The sequence below is a fragment of the Scaptodrosophila lebanonensis genome, unplaced genomic scaffold, assembly GCF_003285725.1.
Source record: "Scaptodrosophila lebanonensis strain 11010-0011.00,11010-0021.00 unplaced genomic scaffold, SlebRS2 tig00001412-arrow-pilon, whole genome shotgun sequence".
Lineage (NCBI taxonomy): Eukaryota > Metazoa > Arthropoda > Insecta > Diptera > Drosophilidae > Scaptodrosophila > Scaptodrosophila lebanonensis.
In genome coordinates, this window is record NW_022060739.1 from 2,299,412 (window position 1) to 2,322,319 (window position 22,908).

At 35.9% G+C, this 22,908-nt stretch overlaps 1 protein-coding gene across 1 annotated transcript; it reads right to left on the reverse strand.

The window, feature by feature from the left end:
• Positions 1-1,668: 1,668 nt before the first annotated feature.
• LOC115631926 lies at positions 1,669-2,450 on the reverse strand. The gene is made up of 3 exons (XM_030528776.1): positions 2,311-2,450; positions 2,066-2,188; positions 1,669-1,872 (listed from the first exon to the last, which is right to left on the reverse strand). Exons 1-3 carry the CDS (start codon positions 2,448-2,450, stop codon positions 1,716-1,718), a joined length of 420 nt encoding a protein of 139 aa, XP_030384636.1. The 3' UTR covers positions 1,669-1,715.
• Positions 2,451-22,908: the final 20,458 nt, after the last annotated feature.

Consider the following 22,908-nt stretch of genomic DNA (forward strand, 5'->3'; position numbering starts at 1 on the left):
GGGAGTGGGAAGGCGTTTGGTTTTAATAAATCCTAGATATGCGTTGTGTGGCAGACTTAAATTTCATACATTTTTCACTCTTTTGATGGTGGTGCTTTATATCTAGTGGGTGGTTTGGCTTGGGGTTTAAGAGCAATGAATGAGAAATGAAGATTACTTAGACTAATATAGTGAATTTCTGATCGGGTGAGCTTGATATTATTTTTAAACGTCGTGTGACAAGCTTACGAATTTGGGACGAGCTGATGTTTTCATTTATAGCTAAATATTTGACAAAATGTTCACGTTAGCCATGGATTTTTCACAGAACCGAGATATAAATCCAATGGATAACCTTTGGGGGGTTCTCTTAAATAAGGCTTATGCCAGTGGGATGCAGATTAATACTTTAAAGAATCTCAAAGTAGCTACTGTCCTGGAATGGGTTAAAAATAAGAAAAAAGTGCTTTAAAACCTAGTAAATTCAAAGGAGTCTCGTATAATTAAGGTTATAAATAATAATGGAAGTCGATTTAATAAAACCCAAGTAACATGATATTAAATATAATAATAAAACAATGTTTTGTTATTTGTCCCAGCTACTTATTTAGCTTAAGCAAATTAAGCTGCAAACTTTTTATACTTGTATTACTATTAGGAAAAAAAAGTGCAAAAATAAAGTACTAGAAAAGCCTAAGAAGGAGAAATCTAATCAAATTACAATAATATCTAATTAACGCCTCCGACCAGGTGGGGGGAATATTATCTGCCCTTCGGCTAGCAGTTTATTTCGTACATCTTAGATACAAGTCCAGCTGCATTTAAATTACCTTCGCCCAACATGCCAGTTCTTCGATACTGGTGCTATTTAATAGAAAGTCTATAGCATGTTGCTAATATTACACTCCAGGGACTTGCCCTCTCGACAAAATCGTTAAATTTGGAAGACTACAAATATACTTGTTAAAAATAAATAATATATTTTATTGATTTTCTGAGTATACTACCAATGGCTGTAATCTAGAAAGCCAATACGGCAGTGATTTCAAAAAAATTAAAAATATAACAATGGTTTTGAATTTTAAACCACTGTGTTTGAATCCAATAAAGGAGAGCTAGCCATTATCGAAACACTAAATAATTTGAATGATCCGGTATGCAGTCACTTTTTTGTAAATACTGGTCTTCCTGGATACGAGCTAGATCGTCAGTCTATCTGCCAGTAAATCTTTACTATGTAATGGCACCTATGTTCGTTCTAAGATAACTTTTAAAAGATAAAAGCCTAAAAAAATTATTTAAAGGCATCATAATGGTCGGCAATGTCGATTGTCAATTCATATACATAACTTATAAATATAACTACATTTTCCGCTTGTTGTAAAAACTCTATGCAATACTATAACAAAAATAAAAACAAATTTCACTGCCGAAGAACAGCAAGATTCAACTCCATGTTATTTCCGAGCAAAACACAATTTCCCACTTTTGAATTAAAGTGAAATTTCCACTTTTACTTCGATTAAATATTTACGTTAACAACAATGTGAAAATGAAAGCAAGCACGATTTTCAAACGATTTTCAAGCTGCCTGCAAAGTGAGATACAATTCGAGCTTCGAGTTGCGAGTTGATTTTTTTTGTTGCACTTGAAATGTTTCGCTCTGAGCTTAACTCGTTGCTTGTTAACGTTGTTGTTGTTGTTGTTTTCCTTTACTGCTGCTATGTAGAGGCAGTCTAAAAGCGACGCGTACGCGATGTCTCGCCCTGCTTAAGTATCTGCTCCAGGCGTCTTCTTTCCTTGACAGTCAAAACCTTCTCCAGTGTTTCCAATGTCGAGTTGATCTCGGTCTTGGAGTGCAAGGGCGGCCAGAGGGTGGTAATGGCGAAGGTTCTTCCATACAAGTATAGTACAAAGATAGCATGAAAATATGTCAGAAATGTGAAAAAGGACTCAGTGTGTTGTGTATTTGTGTGGGTGTTAATTGCTTGGAAACTGTTCACTGCTGCCAGGTGCTGGCAGGTGTGAAATTCGCGACTTCCCCTCGCACAACCTCACTATCAGCAAGGACTATTTGCTCGCCTACCTGTGTACACGCATTGCATCGATGGCACAGCGTTGCATTTGCTCGTGTTTTTCCATTTCCCGACGGAAACGCTCGTTGTAGCGTCGAAATGCGGCCATGTAGCGCTTGTGGCAAATGTCAGCACTAGGGTTCGCCCATTGATAGCGTTGAAAATGAATTGTAAAATGTATTAAATCAACAGGAAATTGCAATTTTCACACAATTTGATTTGATCTGTGCCGCCATCCCAACCCCCCCGCACTTACTAGGTTAGCTCCTTTTCGTCCGGTGGCGGCCGTTGCCCGAATGCCACGCGTCTAGCGAGCAGAACACGATACCATTGCTTTTGCAGCGCATTCATCGGCCGCTTGAAGGGATTGGCCTCCATGGCTTTTAGCTTCTCCATGGCTCCAGGTGGAGAGTTGGACGTGTGTTCTTCAGCTTGTACGAGCACCTGCTCGCAGCTAACCTATCAATGCTGCACTGTTGTACGTTCTATTGGCTGTTGTTGCCGCACACTCTCAGTTGTTGCCACGGCGTCGTTTTGAATGGCTTTATTGAACAAACAAGCCGCTCAGATAGTAGTGCAACTAAGGCATGAGTGAGGGGCCCAGATGATTGGTGGCAGTTGCATGAAAAATGGGGAGACTGTTGCATATGTGCACAAGCTGTCGAAATAAGCTTTAGTAGGGAAAGAACCATATGAAAAGTGGCAGCTCAGAACTTATGCCCAATATATATATATATGTGAATTAAATTGTAGACAATCCTTAAGGAAATATGAATGTGATTTCTGCAACTAGAAACAAGATTTTCAATGCACAGTTAAAACTGTAAATTAATAGGTTTTGCTAGATTCTAGAAATTTCAATATTATTCTCATGCCACATATATTCAGTCGAATTCTCTTCATCCGCTTCTTAGCAGGATGTGTCATAGATTGTCACGCAAGCTCATAAATACATCCTCACCCAGATGAAAATATCGCCATAATTTATGTCAAGTTTTCAATGCCGCACACTATGTTGTTTGTTTTTAGTTATTTACAAATATTTTTAAGTTTTCACAGCTACGTAAAACTCTGTAAGCTTCGATTAAAAGTTACTCCAAAAATAATTTAGTGGTTCTCGTAGGCCTTTCTTTACCACGATACATATTTATTACTAAAGTTATTAAATACTTTGTAAATGGCTTTATGGCTTTAGAAATTGCCACTAAATAGGTGGGCTACTAGTAAATGAAAATTATTATCAATTGTAAGCCTTCTGCATAATAGATTATATTAATAAAAGCGCTATAAAGGCAAAAATCAAACAAATAAATCATAAAAAGGCTAAAAACTTATTTAATGTACTATAAATATTAACATATCTATAATACAGAGCTTGTTTGGAGGCCAAACTGTGACTGACAATCAATAAATCATAAAAAGGACCTGCCTATAAAACACACTTGTTACATATTTTTCTTGCAGTATGAAAAGCAGTATGGCTTAAAGTTTGCCTTTTCTTTCTAGCTCTTTTACATATCAGCATACTATATATATAGTATGTAGGCCAACAAAAGCCAAAAGGGTCACAATATCTTTCAAAGCTGCCAAGTCACCCAAACACATATTGCAGAAACAAAGCGAAGGCTACCAAACAGATGACAAGACACAGCAAAAAAAAGGCATAAAAGCGAAAAAAAGAAATCAAGATTGTAGGCGTTTGCAGTCACAGCTGTTTGGAAATTTGCCAAACAGTCAGAGCCAAACTACAGAAGGACTCCCAATCGAAAAAGCAATAATATAAAATGTGCTCTAATTTAAAGTATAAATTGCTGCATGAAAATAGAAAACAAAAAAATAAAAGGGAAAAAACAGAAAAGCAAACGGAGCTGCCAAGCCCGCAACATATGAAATTGTTGGCTAGCAGTTTGAAGAGAAAGAAAACATACTATATGTGGATATATCTGTGCAAAGCGATGTCAATATTGCAGTTGTGACGCGTGCCAAAAAAATTATTTTTATATTTTATGTCTGTTTGAGTTTGAGCGGAGCCAAAGGTTCGCCGGGGTTCAAGCCAACATCAACATTAGTTCACGGTAATGTCATGAACTTTTGGGCCAAGCATTTGCCCTGCGTCACCAACTTTTATTTTGGCATCAGCTGCTTGGCTGGTGGTGCATGGTGTGGGCAAATTGTCAGCGTTTATTGATGGCCAAAGCCGTTCTCTGTTATAGCTAAATGTTTTTCAATTTATTTGAAAAATAAGAAAACAATTTATAGACGCCTAGTCAGAGTCGTAAACATGTGTCTTAGGACATTATGGCCTACGAAAAATTCAGCGAATTGTTTTTTGTGTTGCCAGCTGTATCGGAAATGTGCCTTATTTTCGCATTTGTTCGCTCCGCACGCAGACGAGACGTATGAGTAATGTGTATGATTGATGTGCCAAAATGTGTAGCATACTTTTGGGCACGGGCTATTTTTAAAGTGGCCTCCCAGTGCGATCAGGTGCGAGTGAGATGGCACGTACTTCCTATAAAAATTTAGAAAATATTCTCTTGCCATAAAATAACTGCTGCGTATTTTTTGTAATATTCTGTGAACTTCTTGTTCTTATAATTAATTGAACTAAAGCTATTCAATTTTAAAGTACGCTGTTCTAATGGTTTAATAAAATATAAATAATATGCAACTCTAATTTCAAGCAAATCAATTACTTCATACTTACAAGAGAGAGCAATCTTTTCACTTGTCTGGGGGACCTCAATACGTTTTCAATAGTGTAATAAGAAAGAAAAATGGAGAAAGTCTTATTAGAACAAACAAACCTCTATAACATAGCGAATGAAGTTTTTCTTTTGGGTATTGGGTAATTAATTGAAAGGTTTGTTCGACTGTAAAATCTACTTTTATTTAAGTATCCAATTAAACTTACTTAAAATATGTTTTTTTTTCTCCAATATATATTGATAATGCAGATACGTGTTCTATCAATAAAGATAATAGTATTGACAATGAGCCATTAAACGCACTTATGTGAGAAATATAATTAAATAGTTCCCTCTTTTAATGGCCACCTCATTTATCCGAACACCCTTCTTAGGTGGACACTCTTTCTAGAACATTCGTTCGATGTACGAAGCATTTAAGTATCTGCTTAAAAAAAAGTTTCCAGAGTACACCTAATTCTGTTTACCCGGTCTTTTTTTACACAGTTTTGATTACACACGGTTTGAAAATTAAAAAGTTTATATATGGTTGCACGACTTTATTCCATTTAGCACAATTCAAAATAACATATGATCAACATCTTATTTTACAAGATTTTTTTTGCAAAAACAGAATTAGGTGTATATTTAAAATACCATAAATATAAATATTTGTAATACAGCAACATTATTGCGGTCTAGTTTTAAATAGGCTAGTGAAAACAAAAACTATTTGTGTCACCAAACCAATCTTTTAAAAGTGTTCCTCTTGGCTCTGTTTAAGTTAAACTCTTAATCTTTAGCTGCAGTATTTTTTTTAAACATCAATTTCCGCTTTCTCTTGGCTTTATCAGTGAGGAGCTGACAGCTACGATTTGTAGGCCCAACGTCATCTTTTCATTAGTCTGCAGCTACCACTTTAATCAACTTAAGTCGTTATGTAATGCATAGCCAAGCTACAATTAGAGCTATGGCAAACAATTTACGCGCAAATCTGTTTACGTAGAAACAAACGAATAACGACGACCAACTGCAAAATTGTTAATGGCAAGCAGCCAGACAAGTGCGGGCGCCATCTCTCTATATTCACATACATATTTATGTATGTGTGTAATGTGCTCTACATATATGCATATGCATAGATATATGTATGTATATGGCACAATGAGTTGATAATCCCAAAGGCAAATACGCACACATGCAGACAGATATGCAAAGCCATAAAGCAACAATAATAAACGCACATCATCATCAGCATGCACACAGAGAGTGAGAGATGGGTTGGAGAGGGGGTAGGGGGTATAGGGGATAGGGCAGCGCTGTCAGCAAAAAGTATGAAATATCATCTAAAATAGGAAATGCGTAAATGCGAAATCCTACAGAACGGAAACTGAACTGAAGCGACGCGCAAACGAATGATTTCCACCACTGTATGAAAGTCAATTTTTCATTTAGATAACTTTGACATACGCAAACGTCATGCGATGTGGGTTGATGGAGTCACGAGAAGTTGATGCTGAGGCTGAGGTTGGGGCTGGAGTGGGAGTGGAAGCAGCACTGGGCATGCCTGCTTCATTTTGCATGGCAGTTGTGCTCATACAGTAGTGGGTTAATGTATGTGGATAGAGCGTTACTTGCAAGATTAATATCGAAAATGTATTAAATAATTCTAAAAATAACTTCAGGCTTGATCTTAGTCAACAGGCTCGGAATTTATTGGGTGCGGCGTCTGGTGCTCTACACTGCATCACAATCTACATCTGAAGACTGTAGAGACTAAGATCAGCCGTTATTATTCGCTACAATGACGGACTGATAATGCACCACAATAAGCTAGCTGACCTCTGTGCGACTGAAAGAAGAGAGACGTCTGAAATGCTAGTTAAAGTTTTTTTTTTTTCTTCTATAATATCTAGTTCTGTTATTATTACTTGTAATAGATATACTTCATTGTGTTTAGTTCACTTGTAACTGTTAAATAGCTGAGTTATAGCCATTAATGCAGGCAGTACTTTTTATTTTATTTTTTAAATTTCCGCTTTATTTATTATCTGTCCTAGAATTTTAATTTAAGTTATAAAAATAACACTAAGAACGGCATGCTCTTAAATATGAATATCCCACTTAAAATTGTATTCTAAATCAGTTGGATAATTATACTTGTATATAGTCTCATTTTATTTCACATCTTATTGATAAATAAGTGTCGGTTTTCTGAAAGGTTTTACATTTAAATTCTAAATCTTATACTTTTAGAAAAGAAAATGTTAATCGGCAAAAGTTATATATAGTCTCATTTTATTTCACATCTTATTGATAAATAAGTGTCGGTTTTCTGAAAGGTTTTACATTTAAATTCTAAATCTTATACTTTTAGAAAATAAAATGTTAATCATCAAAAATTATAGCACGTAATTGCCTCTATAACTATTTCAATAATAAAATAAACTTTTAACTTAGTATGGGAATTGGGGTTAAGTTCTCATTTGTGAGGTTGTTATTCGCCATAACTTTATGTAAGTTTGATCGTTTCTAGAATCCACATGGTTTTATCGGCTAGGAGAGCCTTCCTTGCACTTCCACAATCCTAGGAAATTATATACAAGTACTATACACGAAAGTATGATTGACATGAAGCTTTCGCTTTATTATGATTGTTTAGATGCCTGGTAATTTGTTAATAAGTACTTAGTTCGATTTAGATAGATACGGCAATACTTTAACAGATCAGAGAGATTATTCCAATTTGCAAGCTAAAAATTTCTATGAGTCTTTTAAAAAGTAATATTTGTGGTATAGATTCATAAATACTTGTACATATGGGAGAAAATTCAACCCAATATTGTGTATAGCAAGTTTAATAATTTAAAGCTTAAACAGTATACGTAAGTTGACTTTAGTTATGAACTCCTGCAGATGTTCATTCATTAAGAAATAAATTAGAGATTCTCTCAAAGAGTCATTCCGAATTTCAAAAGTCACGATTGAACACTGGATACATATCGCAATCTACTTCAAAAAACGGTTCAGATACTACTTAGATTTACATGGAAGATAGAAAGAAGCATAAACAGCTTTTTATAATTCAATCAATAATTAATTAATTCCGAAATACTTTATGCTTACAAAATTGTATAAATTGATCAGCAAAGGTAATTCCTTCTCCATCTTATTTGCACACTTTGTGTGTATTTTGTAGTCAGAGTAACTACAAAATGTCCCAGCCCAGAAGTTTTAACTTGTTCAAATACATACATGCGGTTGGTGTGCTTTCATAAATGTGTAAGTTTGTATAGATGAGGGGGATATGGGTGTGTGTGTGTTCACATAACGATTCAGATTTAGGTTCAACTTAGTTTTGACATGTGCTGGCGCCAGCGCATCGTTTGCGCGGATATGCGGGCGACGGCGACTCTGGGTCTTGGGAATGAAGCTCGGCAGCGTTTTGATAAATGAATTTTCTCTGCTGCTGCGGTATAAACGTTTATGTCTGTCTGCGTGTGTGAGTCTGCATGTGAGTGGCTTAAATGAAATGTTAACAATTAAACGCAAAAGGCGAAATCCAACAAACGACACGAAAAGACTATCAAAATAAGCTGCCGCTGATGTTTGCACAAGCGTTGATAATACGCGGCGTATGCGCAATGTGATAAATAAATGAAAAGCACAAGTTGAATGTAGCAAGTTGCAAGTATGCTTATTGGCTCCAGTTTGCTTAGGGTTGCTTGTTATTGCTATTGTTGTCTTTGTTGTTTTTGTTGGGTGGTTGTTTAGTGCAAACTTAACAAAACATAAAACAAGGTAAAGTGGCAAAAAGGATAAAGGCATGAGACTCATACAGCGATGAGTTTCATTAAGCTAACTCAAAGGATCGCCCCCATTGCGCACTCCCTATTCCTGTTGATGCCGAAATGAAAACAAGTTGTTTTTTGTATTTGCGCGAGCTTCGAAGCGACAACAGACACTTACACATTGTTATAATCATAAAAAGTATTAAAAAAAGAGCCAAGCAAGACTTTTTCAGAAGTGGGCGAATTTTGTGGGGAGTTGTCTGGCAGACAGGTGAACTGCGCGTCCAGGATTGGGGGGCGAAGCCATTTGAAGTTGATTGCCCATTTTTTGTTAGCTACCCACCTACCACACTTGTTTACATACTTAAGACCATGCTGGCTATGCACATTGTTCGAGAATCTGGTCGCGCCAGCTTACTATGTACAAAAATTTGCGCTTAAGGTAGCGTGAAATGATGTTGGGTAATAATGTGATGCTCTATCATTACGCCAAGGGGACGCTCAGATGCGCTGCAGATAATATTTGGGCAGATGGTGCGAGAAACTAATAGGAATGTTATACGTAGATGCTCAGATAGTGGTTGAGATTGTGGGAATAAAAGTGCATGTTAAGCGACAAGTTCTTAGTTTACTTAAGATTTGAAAAACGTGAATAGCATTTAATAAACAACCAAGCTCGACTATCTAATTGTGTCTTTACTGAAGGTTAGAAGTATCCCAAAAGCTATACTTGATATTTTACACTGCTCCATTGAGTTAGTCGTATTAGTATATACTAACATACAAAATTTCTTGGCCTATTGTTTCATAATTCATAAAGCACTCAAAAATTATAATTCAATACCTGGTCATATCTGACAGACTACAATTATACGTATATATTGTACATACAGGAGAAAGCCCCAGTTTCTGTTCGATATCTCAGCTATTTTGATAATAATATTTTGAAAATTATTTAATATTTAGCAATGAAACATGAGTAAACGGTTCTATCTCGTACACCCAGCAGGCTTATAAATGAACATAGAACATATGTAAATAATAATCTTGGGAATAAGAAAGGACCTTAAAAAAGCGTTGTTAGACCTGTCAACAGATGTCATGATAATCTGAATATATTATTTAGATCTAAATAAATATTACCGCTTAAGACTTTGTATAAAAAGACGTAACATTTTAAATAAAGTATCTATCAACCGACGCGTTATCTTCTTCAAGGTGCATAATTATTTGACTCATCTAGAGTTATATACAGCATCTTTGTAAAATCAGCTAAAGGACATGTAGAGTGGACATTTCATTTTTAAAATAATAACATTTAAATACATTTGATTTAAAATGTTGTTGAGTGGATGTTAAAAAGCAACCAGCGTTGCTTCTTTCAGATCCGCAAATTGCTTGTTGTCAAGTAAGAGAACAGGTCTTAACTTAATAACCTGTTATTGAGTTTATTTCTTTCAGATCCGCATATTTTTTTTTGTCAATTAAGAATACAGGTCCTAAGTTATCAAGCTGTTACTGACTTTATTTGCAACGTAGAAGTAATATTTATTTTTCTTCATCTGAAACAGATATAGTTGATATTTTTGCTATGTTAAATGCTTTTCATGAAATGCACATTTTTATTTAAGAATATTGTTGCTTTTAACAATGCTCGCATTTGTATGCCTCAGAGTCTGTTTTGTAGCGCAACACAATCATATTTCACGCTTTGGTTGAGTCAAACAGACAGGCAGCAAAATCATTGGATTTTATATGAGTTCCACAACACGAGTCGGGGTAGTTAACAAATACTCCGATGTAAAGCACAGTGGCAAGGCACATTGTACTTTTTAATGAAATATCTCGAGCATACCCCTAATAACTTACCTCTGTACTCGTATGGGTGTAGGTAGAATGGAAACTCCACCTTGGAAAAATCGTAAAATTCTGCATAATATTTTATTAAAGCTTTTGCTTAAACATAACCTTCAATGCGGCAGCCGTAAATGTTCACACACCTGCGTGCTCACACCACTAAACACTCTCACTCACAACTACACAGCCACAGACAAGCACACAGACAAACACACACACACACAGGTAGAACTAAAATGTGTTGTTTGCCCTTTCCATTTCATTGTCGAGGACTGCAGCCGGACGCAGGTGTTGGCTACGTGGTGGCTTGGCAAAGAAGCCAGCCAAGGCAACGACTTGGAAGCCACAAAGCAGGCAAACTGGCTGGTAGCCACTAGCCAGACGGGTCGCAGCTACGAGTATTCCCAAAATGTCTGGGCACCTTAACAATACTTAGAGTTTTGGGTCCCACAGTTTATTCTCATTTTATTTGGCGGCGCTCTCCACTCGTTGCATACCTTTTTGGCACTTTGGAGAATTTATCGCATAAGCTTTTCGCATACTTCCGGGTAATTGGCAACACACACACATACACACATACAGCTGTGTGATCAGGTGTGTGTATGTGTGTGTGTGTTGCGCATTTAAAGGCGTTAAGGTGCAAATTTATTTCTGTGAAACCTTTTTTGCCTGCTTCGCTTTTCATTTCCTTTTTCTTCGTCCTGTTTTTTCTTCTTCTTTTAGTTCTGTGATGCCGTAATGAGCACTTTGTGTGCGTTATATTTCTCATGGTTGACATATGGGCAGCGCCCACAGCCAGGCCCCAGCCAAAGGACTCACGTCCCAGGGTCGTTAAAGGCGTCGACGCCGTCTGCGCACTTGTGGTTTACGTTATTGTTTAAATTGTTAAGTACATTTAAGCTTGATTTAGTTGCATATTTATTTTGTTGCCCATTTTAATGAGTTATGTAAACTGTCTGGGGCCGATGCGGTCTTTATGCGTTCGCCTGGCTTTATGCTGAAAGCACATGGACAGAAAGATTATGAATGCGTGCCTTTATGAGTTCAGGTACTAGTGAGAAAGTAAGGCCTCCAAGTTCATTATGGGCTTATATGTATGGAAACAGTTGTGTAAAGTTATGGTTCATTCGACGGAAAAAATTTAAGGACTGCACTGAACGTTATGCTTTGTCTTTGGACAGGGGAGAGCGTTTTAAAATAAGAAAAAAATGCAATTCTCAGAAATCAAATGTAATGTAATGTAAAACAACATAGCAAAAAATACAATTAAGCAATGAAAAGCTACTATAAAACGTAAAAAATTAATTTGTTTAAAAAATTGAATGGAAAAAAATTGAAAAGAACAAAAAAATGAACATGTTGTTTACATTTTCATTTTATTTGAGAAGACAACAAGATATCTGAATTTGTTGTCATGGGTTTTTGATATAATTTTTCCCCCGTTTTTGTTACATATTAGAAACTGTCAGTTCGGTTATAAACTCTAAAAACACATCTAATTATAAGGTCCTATAACCTGAACCCTTTATTGTTAAGTAATTATAAAAACACACAAATTTATAAGCCAATTTTTGTGAATAAATGAAATGAAACATATGAATTGGTTTTGAAAGATTTCTTTGTAATTCTCATTAGTTAGTTATTTGGATGTATTTCTTGTCTACTTGTAGGTTTTTTTCAGATTCTATATTAAGTTATGGCAGCAAATATTAAAATAGGAAACATGAAATTATGCAGGAAAATAGATAAGAAGCATATCTGACTTAAAGAAATAACATCTCTTATTCACTTTTGTTTAATGTAGAAAAAGACACAAATGTTTCAATTTCAATATAATCGTCTCAACGACTTGAAGTTTCAGAAAAGACTCCGGCATACATTTTCTAACATTTCGAATAGGATGTATGTTATCTTTGAATAGACAAAGGACTCTCTTATATTGCTATTTAAAAAAAAAAGCAAAGGTCAAATATTAATAATATGATTCTAAATCACAAAAGGATGCATATATTCTCTAAGAGGTTCAAACATCAGGATGTACTTTATATTTATTTATTCATCTACGCCCACAAATATAAGTATTCAGCTTTCCAAATAAATCAAGACTATTATCGTGACATTTAGGTTTTCCAACTGCTTATTCATAAGTAGTTCAAACTGAAGGCAAAGCGAGACGAAGAGAACGGAAAGCCATCTTATCACAAACATTTTCAGCCACGTCGACTTCCGTTTACCACACAAAAAGAAAAGCCCATGGGTTAGGAACCAGAACGATGAGCCGCAGTCTAAAACGTCCGACCTGCAACCTTTTCCTGTGTATGTGTGTGTGTGTGTGTGCTGCACGATGATGAAAACCCACGAACGTCGCATTGCTTTATTGTCATAAATATTTCATTATGAATTTTTGGCAAGCGAACGACGCATTTCGACATGCTATCATAAGTAATTTTGCCCCTTACTGCTTTTTGGGTCGCCTACAAGTTGCCCCTTGTTGTTGCTGTTGTTGTTGCTGCTGCTCCTGCCTACGTTGCCATTTGCTGCCGAAATAAATAATAAAAAATTCAATCCTTTCTGCACTGCGTGTCCGTCGTTGCCGCTTCAATAAACCTTTGCCGTGCTCTCAGCCAGCTCCAAACAATTTTTTCCTCCGCTTTTGTTTTACGCGTCAAAATGTAGTGCACGATAGGGTTAAGCTGCAAAAGTTGTGGGGGGGAGGGGGCGTTCGTGACATCTGCAAGTCGCATTAATAATTAAATGAAGCAATAAAAATTCAGCACGAGTGGCAGGAAGGCGGCCAATGTTGTTGTAGTCTCTTTTTGTATAGCCACGCATAGTAAAAATAAATTAATCATTCATTTGCTGTTCAGCCACGCCCGAAAAAGTATGCTACACTGGCGGAAAAGCGATCCCTTTCGCTTGATTTTGCCAATCTAGGTATATAATTGTGGGATGGTTGGTAGAATATAAGCGAATAAACTAAACAACCCTAGACAACAATAAGTATAATCCAAATATCAGCTTAACCAATAAACAGAACCCCACATAATTATTAATAAATATATTAAGTTTGCAATTAATGGACGAGCTAACTAATTTTGTCAATTCCATCCTAACATTAATAGGTATCCAAAAAGAAAATTCATATTTTAAGAACAGTATTAGCAATAACAATTGAGCAAGCTCGACCATAAAATTTACTGTTCATAGGAGTACCTAGATGGTGGCAAGGCTAGAAAACAAACCGGCGTTCTCATTCATGTTCTATACTGTAAGGATAGCTTTAGCCTCATTTTGAAGAATTTAAGTTGAAAGCGGCTTATTCTTTATATATATTATATAATATTATTAATTATATTAAGTTGTGGAAGGTTAGAAATGGAAGAAGCAACCTGCTCTTAGCCTTGTTGATTGTGATTGCAAACGTCAAATTGGGAATTGCAATTTTTTGATCTTTTTATTTTTATTGCATATTTTTTGTTGAATAAATTAAGTTTGAAATTTAATTTATAATGAGAAAAAATATCTTTTCTTTGAGTGTAGGTATGTAGGAAAAGAGTTGGGCTGCCTGCTTCAATTGAAAATTGACAATTTTCTGGTAATGTTGGCTGCCCACATTGAAATATTTTAGCATCCGAATCGCTCGCCTTTAAACTTTAATAATAAATTAAAGTACATTTGCATTGTTTGAAAAAACAAATTGGAAATGCCGCTGCACATTGTTGCGCACGAATAATTCTGTAATGAAAGCGCGAAGTATTTCTGCACTTTTTTTTTGCTTGCTATTTTATTATGTATTTTGCAAGCACGCGCTGCAAATGCGATTAAAATTGCTGGAGCAAATTATGGTAAAAGATTTTAAGCGCCCACAGTTGCTGTTGCTGTTGCTGTTGGTGGCGCGTCTTTATTTATTTATTTTTTTATCTAATAAAAATAGTTTCCGCGGCTGCTGCTGCTGTTGTTGGTGCTGCTCATAAATTTGCAGATAGAAATTCCAACAGCGTAAACGAAATTACAACAAAATTAAGAAAGTTCTTAACAAACGAAACGGCGGGCGGCCGTTAAGCAGGAAGCAAGCATGCCAGGAGCTAAAGCAGTAACAGGAGTGGAAACAAGACAAGAGAAGTGCAGGAGGGGAAGGGCAGGACCAGGACCAGGGCAGGCATCATGCCAGGGCCACACGCAGTGCGTGCAACTTCAAGTTTAATCAATAAAAGCCGCATGGGGCGCATAAGTTTTGGGGGGCACACACTCATACACTCACACTCACACACACACAAGCTCACTCACAATGCCCGCACATTTTTTTTGCTCGTCTATGCTGTATGTGTAGAAGTTATTGTTGTTATCATATTTTCCCCCTCAGCCCGTTTTGGCTGCCTGCTGCGCTTTGTTATAAACTTGCTGAAATTTTTATAAAAGCATTTTTCCTCTCTTCCAGCATTATTTTTTTGTCGCCACTCCCCTTCAGCTTAATCCGTTTAGCAGTCAAGAGCAGCCTGTGAGTCCTGCGTCTTTGTCGTGGCCTTTGCCGCTTGTCGCATATCTCGTTACTGCTGCCAAGGCGTTTGTAAATATTTTAATTGAAATTAAATTTTAGTTGGCATGCAGCTTATTCGTTTCTCTCTCTGTGTGTGTGTGTGCGTGTGTGTGTGTGTATAGTTGAGCCCTCAACTTTTGGCCGCATTGTTTTGTTTAGTCTCTTGGCATTGTCTTGACTCGGCAAGCCACAAAGCCTAGCTACCTGTTCCAGGTTTGCATTAGAAACACAAATTTGACGTGAAAGCCCAAGTGGCCGCAAGAGTTCTGCTTCAGCAGTTGCCTTTAAAATGCCCATTAGGAAATCACCAAAAGCTGCAGTCTATGTAGTGGCGAAAATGTCAGTTAATTGTATCCTGATACTTATTACCAATATTACAGTCAATTTTAAAATTTTAGTTGGTATATATTTTTGGAATTTTATAAGAATATTTGTAATGCCCCAAATACAATGAATATTAAAATATAATTTTTAAATATAAATCATTGGGGCCTGGCATAGCTTAATGAGCCAGCAGGAATCCCATAATGCGAGTTCGTTCCTGACTAGGCACTCGGTTCGAATCATAACTGATTTAAAAATAAACATAAACAAGTATGTAAGACTGAATTATGTAAAAATGTCAAATTTTCGTGTTACATATAAAAAAATAAATAGAAAAATTGATCATTTAGAAAATCAATATTCCCGCAATTCCCATTGCCTTAGTATTTTCCATTAAGTAGTGAAAAGTAACGAAAAGCTCTCCAAGGATTTTATTTTGTAGACAATGTTTTTTCTTAAGATTCTCATTGATTTTTCGAGAATTTACAAAGGAAAAGAAACAAACGTATTTGTTTTGAGTGATTATTTATCCTGAATGGACAGAAGAAACTGCCTTCGGTTACAAATTTTCCCGACTAAATGATATAACTAAAAATAAAGATTAAGCAGAAATTGTTATATTTTATTTTCGAATAATGTTTGCCCTAATAAATAATTTAATTTAATTTTGGAAATGTTCATAAAATGGAGGAACTGTTTTAAGATATCATCTGCCAATTAGCAATAAGAATTGATATTGAAATCGCAAGGAACTCAATTATGTACGAAACCGATCAAAAAATTTTAATTATCTGCACAACGAGACAAAGCTGGTCGTCATGTAAAGGGGCTTATAATAGAAGCCGATAATGAGAAAGTTGTGCAGTAGTTCATTGAAAAGTGATATAGTCAAAATGTTAATCAAGAAAACTGTAGCAGTTGATCGCGATTTCTCTCCGTTTAAAATCAGCAACTGACTTACATTATTTGGCACTGGGTTTTTTACTTTAAGCCAGCAAAGTGACGACCGCTCTCAACTCACTTTCAACCCACGCCCACTGACTCTTTACACAACCAGCTGGGCTTTACATGCACACAAGTTGGGGCCAAGGCCTAAAGTGACTCTTGCATTGAGTTTCAATGCCAGACCGAAAACTTTTTCAAAGCAATTAGATAACGGCTTTGCTGATTTTAAAGTTTTGCACTTGCATGCTCGTAGTAAGTATCATGCAAGTAGTCTCATTTCCCTCGGTTCTGTTTTGGCCGTATCTGTGGTTCTTGGAAAAGGGAACAAGCTACGGGCTGGCTGTCGACAAGCGTCTCTTTTGTATACGTTATCATGGTCGTCTTTTGCCGCTGCTTGAACAACATTTAATCAGCGTAAAGTTTCCGTGTATGCGGACAAATGCGAAATGCTCAGCAAAGTTGTAAAGTCGCTCGAGTACAAACCTTACGAACTACTACTCGTACGTCTGTGTGTGTGTGCGGGCGTATGCGTGAGGAAAAGGCTGCTTGACCAAAATCTCATTAAACAAAATACCAGAAGCAAAGTTCGGACTTGAATAATATTTAAGGAAGCGTAAACGGAAATGGCCACTAACTTGAGTGTTTTCCTATTCAACACAACAAAGAAAAATATTTAAGCACTTAAGTGCAAAAGGATTGCCCATCCATATATACCCCTAACCCGCTGCTTATGCATGAGAGTCCCCATAGTCTCAGTCTCCAAATATCCGAGCATCCCAGCCTCAGAGCCTCCGAGCCTGCGACTTCCATTCGTGTCGTGCCGTGCAGTGCCGTGCCGTGCCGCCTGCTCCTGAGTGCGTGCGTCCAGTTCAGTCAGAAATTAGTTGTAAGATGAATGGCCAAAGTCTAAAAGTTTTGCAGCTTTCCTTGGATTTAGTGCGGCGACGGCTGTAACTGGCTGCCGGAACGCTTCGGAGCTCGCTCTTTAGTTTTTATTTAAAGCTAAAACTTTTTTAATGAATGCTCTTAGTTGTGCACATATATTTTTAATGGCAAGTTCATTAAAAAGCAACTTTATTTTGGCCAATTTTTTATATTTTTTTTGTTATATTTCATTTTTTCTTTTGCTTTGACTTAAGATTTATGCTAGCAAAGTGCCTTCAAAGTGACGCTCATGTTATAGCTTGAATATGAGATTTCTTTTGGCTCTAAGAACTCTTCAAAAGTGCTCAACGAATTTTCTTAATGGACTTGCAAATTGTTGTTGGTGGCAAATTTTATTTCTTCTGGAGTAGGAAAGCAATAAATTCTAGATCGATTGGGCTTGCATTTATTCCATTTTTTATTTAATATTTTCTTCATACTTTTCCTGCTCTCCTTTCCTTGAATCAAAAATGAATTCATCTTAATTTTTAAAATCGATGCCAACTAGCATTCCCAAGTGTGTTTTTAACCACGTTGTGTTATTAGGAAACATGAATTTTAAAGATTAATGGTATTTTATAAGGTCCAATTAGTTATTCATCATTATTTATATACATTTTGATTGGTTTATTGTCAATATTTTGGAAATAGTAATATTAATAATAACAGCTTTGGGAAATGCTTCATAAAAAGCCAAACATCATTGAAAATATTAATTTAATAGCAACAAAAGGAGTATATTCATAAAATAAAATAAAGAATGCTCTAAAATTAATTAATTAATTATGTTAGTAAAACAATTTTCTAAGCTGAAGAAACCGTATTTGAATCAGTGTATAATTTAATGTTTGAATATTTTTAATATTAATATTACTTAAGGTAGGTAGGTTTCTCTATTTAAAACAATCCATTTTTAATTTATTGAGTTGTGGACACCGTTCAATATTTGTTTTATAATACAAATGCTTGTAGTGTTGAAGGTGTTTGTTGGCATTCACGATATGAAGAATAAAATAGTATTGTAAATAAATGAGTAATAGAACAAATGGCATCACAATGGCCAATGTGTAGGCGCGTCTATAATACTTCAGTCATATCTATCTAACCTATAAAAAATACTGTATTTAGTAGAAAACTCAAAGAAACAATCTACATATTTGAAAATAACATAATAATGAATCGACTCGAGTCTTGTCCTGCTGACTAAGAGTAAATATATTTTGTGGGGTCTGCCAAGTCTTATTCTGCTTGTTCAATTTCTCGTTCCATAAACCTAATACTATATCCTTGTAAAGTTTATATACAGGGCTTAAAAAGAGTTGGCAGATATCATATGGAATAGTCAAACTCAGGAATAGTAAGGGGAAGCATTTTAATGAGATTAAAATGTGGTTTACTTTGCAAAATATTAGGTGGTGTTAGTTTCCCATAATTTCATAGCACGATTTCTGCATTGCATTTGCAAATTTTATAACAACTTTTCTTTTGCATGTCCGCAAAAAAAAAGCGAAATTCAATACGCGACATAGGTTCTTGTTGCAAAAAGATAAAAATATGTACCGCTTTGATAGTCCCGTCACGTAGTATCAACGAAAAAGCTGATACGCCGTGTATAATGGGATTTGTTTATTGGTATCATTTGCGCCAACTTTTTTTTTTGTTGCTTACCACTCAGCTAGCCTCCAGCTCTGTCCCCTTCTTTAACTCGGGCAGTGGGTGTGCTGGCTGCCTAATGTTGTAACAAATACTCTGGCTATATATTCGTATGCCAGACGAGAACTCACGAGCCGGGAAGATGAGTGCAATAGCAAAGTTTCGTGTTGCGCTTTAGAAGGTTGCTAAAGTGCCCCAAAAACGTACACAGCGCTAATCCTAGGCAGCTATCGGCACAGCTGGCCTGCCCAGGTGGACCCAAAGGGGGGCGAATTTTGGGCTGACACGTGATGCTATAACGCAATATTGACACTTTCAACAACTTCACGCGCTAAGGCAAACGTCAGCAATGTCAAAAGTCATAAAGGGAGTCAAAAAGTGGGCGCAAACAACAACGCGAACACATAGAGCGAAAAAGTTTGGAGTTGTCTACCAGGATGGGGTGCAGAAGCGGCGCTCAAATTGCAGTGAATGGGTATAAAAGCAAATCCATGGATTTTGTGTAGCCACTTAAACTTTTTCACACCCAGCCCAGTTGGTACTGACGATGTTGATGACGCCGGTCCAGAGTCAGACTACGGCGCTACACTTTAAGTGCCACTGAGCGCTGCACTGTGGCATAAAATGCTAGATTTTTAGGGCGAAAATATGCTTAAGACTAATATAAATTTTAATTGAATTGAAATTTAGAAAAAACACAGGGTTTTGGACAGCTCTTGGTTCAGGATTTAAAGCCAAATTTGGTCGGAGACGTTATTAGAAATTATACAAATAGTAAAAAGTGGAAATAACCAATTATAATTAAAAGCTAAATAGATTACTGAAGAAGCAGCAAGAAATATAGTAAAGGAAAATCTCCAACCCCGTGGGGGAAAATTCGATTAATAATCAGGCCTCCACTTACACCCGCAAGTAGTCCGAAATTTCACAGGATATGGCTTAAAATAACTTCATTTATGGAATGAAGATAGAGTTCTGTCGAAAATACGTTGGAAATATTATTACAATTAGAACACAATCCGAAAACGATTGTTGTTCTACAAGGAAAGTTAGGATGACCTAAAAGAGCATGTGATTCAGACAGTAATTCGGATATTGAGAGAAGAATGTACTATAGATTTGTATTTTGCTTTCGCCTTCTGAAATGAAAAGATCAATATCAATACATTTAAATTTAGATGTCAGCACATATATACTAGAAATAACAATAAAAAAGAAGAGCCAAGGAACTATAATTATATATATAAAAAAATTTAACTTATAAAATGTGGTGCTAAAATTAAAATAGCACAAATAAATATAACATTAAATTAGAAATGTGTTAAGGTATATTGTACTCATTTATAATTAACCTAATACTTTTAATGCTAGGGTAGAGATTACAAATAAATAAAAATAATAAATAAATAAGTACAATAGAGCCTTCCGAAGTGCCAGCAGCTTTCTTTTTTTTTTTCATTGTACTATGTATACAAATAAATATGATAATTAAATAAGTACAATAGAGCATTCAAAAGTGCCAGTAACTTTTTTTTTCATTTTACTATACAAATAAATAAAATAAATAGTACAGTAGATCCTTCTAAGGAGCCAGTAGCTACCTTTTTGACTATACAACCAATTTGGAAGCTAAGGCTTAAAAATGTATCATCCCATTTAATCATTAGCGCGAATTTTACCCAGCAACGAATTATATTTTTTTCATGAGTTTGTAACAACCTGAAATTGGTTCTCCACCTGTGTCTAGGTTTAGGGTTTTAGCAAGACAATCAATGCTTTGTTTGAGAGCAGAAAAAGAACGTTGAACAAATTTTAATTGCTTTAGTCTTATTCAGCATGCCACCAACATCACTAACTTTATTTTATTCGAGCACTAACTCTGAAGAGATGACTCAACATTTGGTAATCCCGTTCTAACTTGGATTGCCTGATCGATCGGTGATTGAAAATTTCACATAGTTCATTATTACGTTTAAAGTTTAAAAGAGTAGCTTTCTTTTTCCACTAATTGTTGCTTAACTATACTAAAATATACTAGTTCTACCCCATTTTTTATGTCCACTGCCCCACTGTGCATTTCGCTGACTTTTGTTCGAGCGGAGGCAGTGCGTGTGGAAGGAATTATTTTCATTGTCGCATTTTTCATCATCACAGTGAAGTTTTTATGGTGTTGCTTGGCTGCTTGGCATCTCCTTTGACTGCTTTCCTGCACCTGTGCTTTGCTTAAGGACGGAAGCTGCGCATCAGAGCCCAGCGCTCGCACAGTGGGAGCATGTGTGGGTGGGCGGCTGACATTTTTCGGGGCCAGTCACGCTGGCTGCTTTCTAGTCTGCAACATCGTTGACGTTGCCGGCGTCGTTGCCATTGTCGCAATTGCCACTCTTAGTCTGCACATTGCAGCCTCGTCTTCATTGTCTCTCTATATTGCTGCCTTTTTCTCGGCTTCTTCGTTGTTGTTTTTCTATTTTTTTTTGGGCAAATCTCTTTTGAATTATTACTGTAATTACCGTTGAGTTTCGCTTCGCTTTGCCGGGGCTTCACCGTCTGTGGCGGCGCCGCTGCTGCCATTGTCGTTCTTGTTGCTGTTGCAAGGCATCATCATGCTGCTAGGTGTTGTGACACCGCTGATGACTGTGTTGATCCGACGATTATGATTTTATTACGTTTTCGTGTAGTTGTGCTTTGTTTCCTTAATTTCACATGACCAAGTCCTCGAACGTCGTTCCACCAGCATCCCATATGCCCGCCCTTCGCCTCAACTAGCGCTGCCTGTGGCGTGAATTATGGCCCCCGATTTGGGCTGCTGTTTTGTGTCGCCATGCTGCTTTATAGCCAAAACATTCGACTACTTTGCTGTTCGTTTTTGGTGGCAATTGTGGGTTGAGCTTCTTCAATATTATATATCTTTATAGTGTGTCTGTAAATTGCGCCCAACAATCAAAATTAATCGCTTGTAATGAAGCCACCCTAATGTTGTCGAGAGCTTCCACTGGATTTCATGTGATAAACGATGGCTCACAATTGTCCCGATGAGTCGCGCATTTAATTGTGATTGCCATGGGCCAGGCTTAGTTCGCAGGCATCATTTTTTTCTTTCTTTCTTTGTAAGTACAAGTAAATCAAAATAGATGAGAGACATTATTTGTTGTGGGTGAAGTTGGTGAAACTGTTGTGTATGCTAATATTATAATTTCAAAATGCAAATGTAACTCCCCCAATGGCATTTTCAACACCAGCTTGACAATTAATAGCCTATGAACCTTTTTTAATATTAATCTATTTTCTACCTGATTCGTTTTTTAAGGAAACTTTCCAAAAATATTTGTTGTTAAACAGAGTAGAGAGAAAGACACTATATGGTTTTTAATTAAAAATTCAACACGTTTTTGCGAATTGATTTTTTCATACAATCTCAGCTTAAAGTTTGCATTTACATTAGTTTGATTAGTTTTATAATATACTTGTCTGCATAAATAAAATTGATCTCTATGGTGGCACTTACATACAAGCAGAACCAAATAATTCAGTTATCAAATAAAATAATAGCTTAAAAATTAAATATATAATCAGATATATAAATTAGATATATAAATACCATGTAGCTTCTTTTATAAGTAACAAATTTTGTGCTTAATTTGAAAAAATGTTTATATTAATCTCAGCTTAAAGTTTGCATTTACATTAATTTGATTAGTTTTATTATAATAAATAAATAATTCAATAAATTATGAAATAAATAGCTTAAAAATTAAATAAATAAGCAGATATATAAATTAGATATATAATTAAACTAATGGCCTTTTTATAAGTAAAAAAATGTGTGCTTTAGGATTAATTCCAAGTTAGTAATGTTGAATAATAATAATGAATTTAATTTACTTCTACACTACTACATATTTATATAAATACATGGTTTCCAGATTTTTCAACGTCCCAGAAATGAGAAGATTGCTTTTTACTTTCTTCCAAGATCAAGAATTTAAGTATTTTTATACTTTGTGGGGTTTGTCTCCTTCTGTAAGTTACATTTTGAACTATAAATTCGTCTTATCCGTTCGGTATTGGGGCTTAATTTGATCTGAGACCATGAGTAATCGACCATGAGAGTTCAATTTATCGTATGATAAGCAATATTT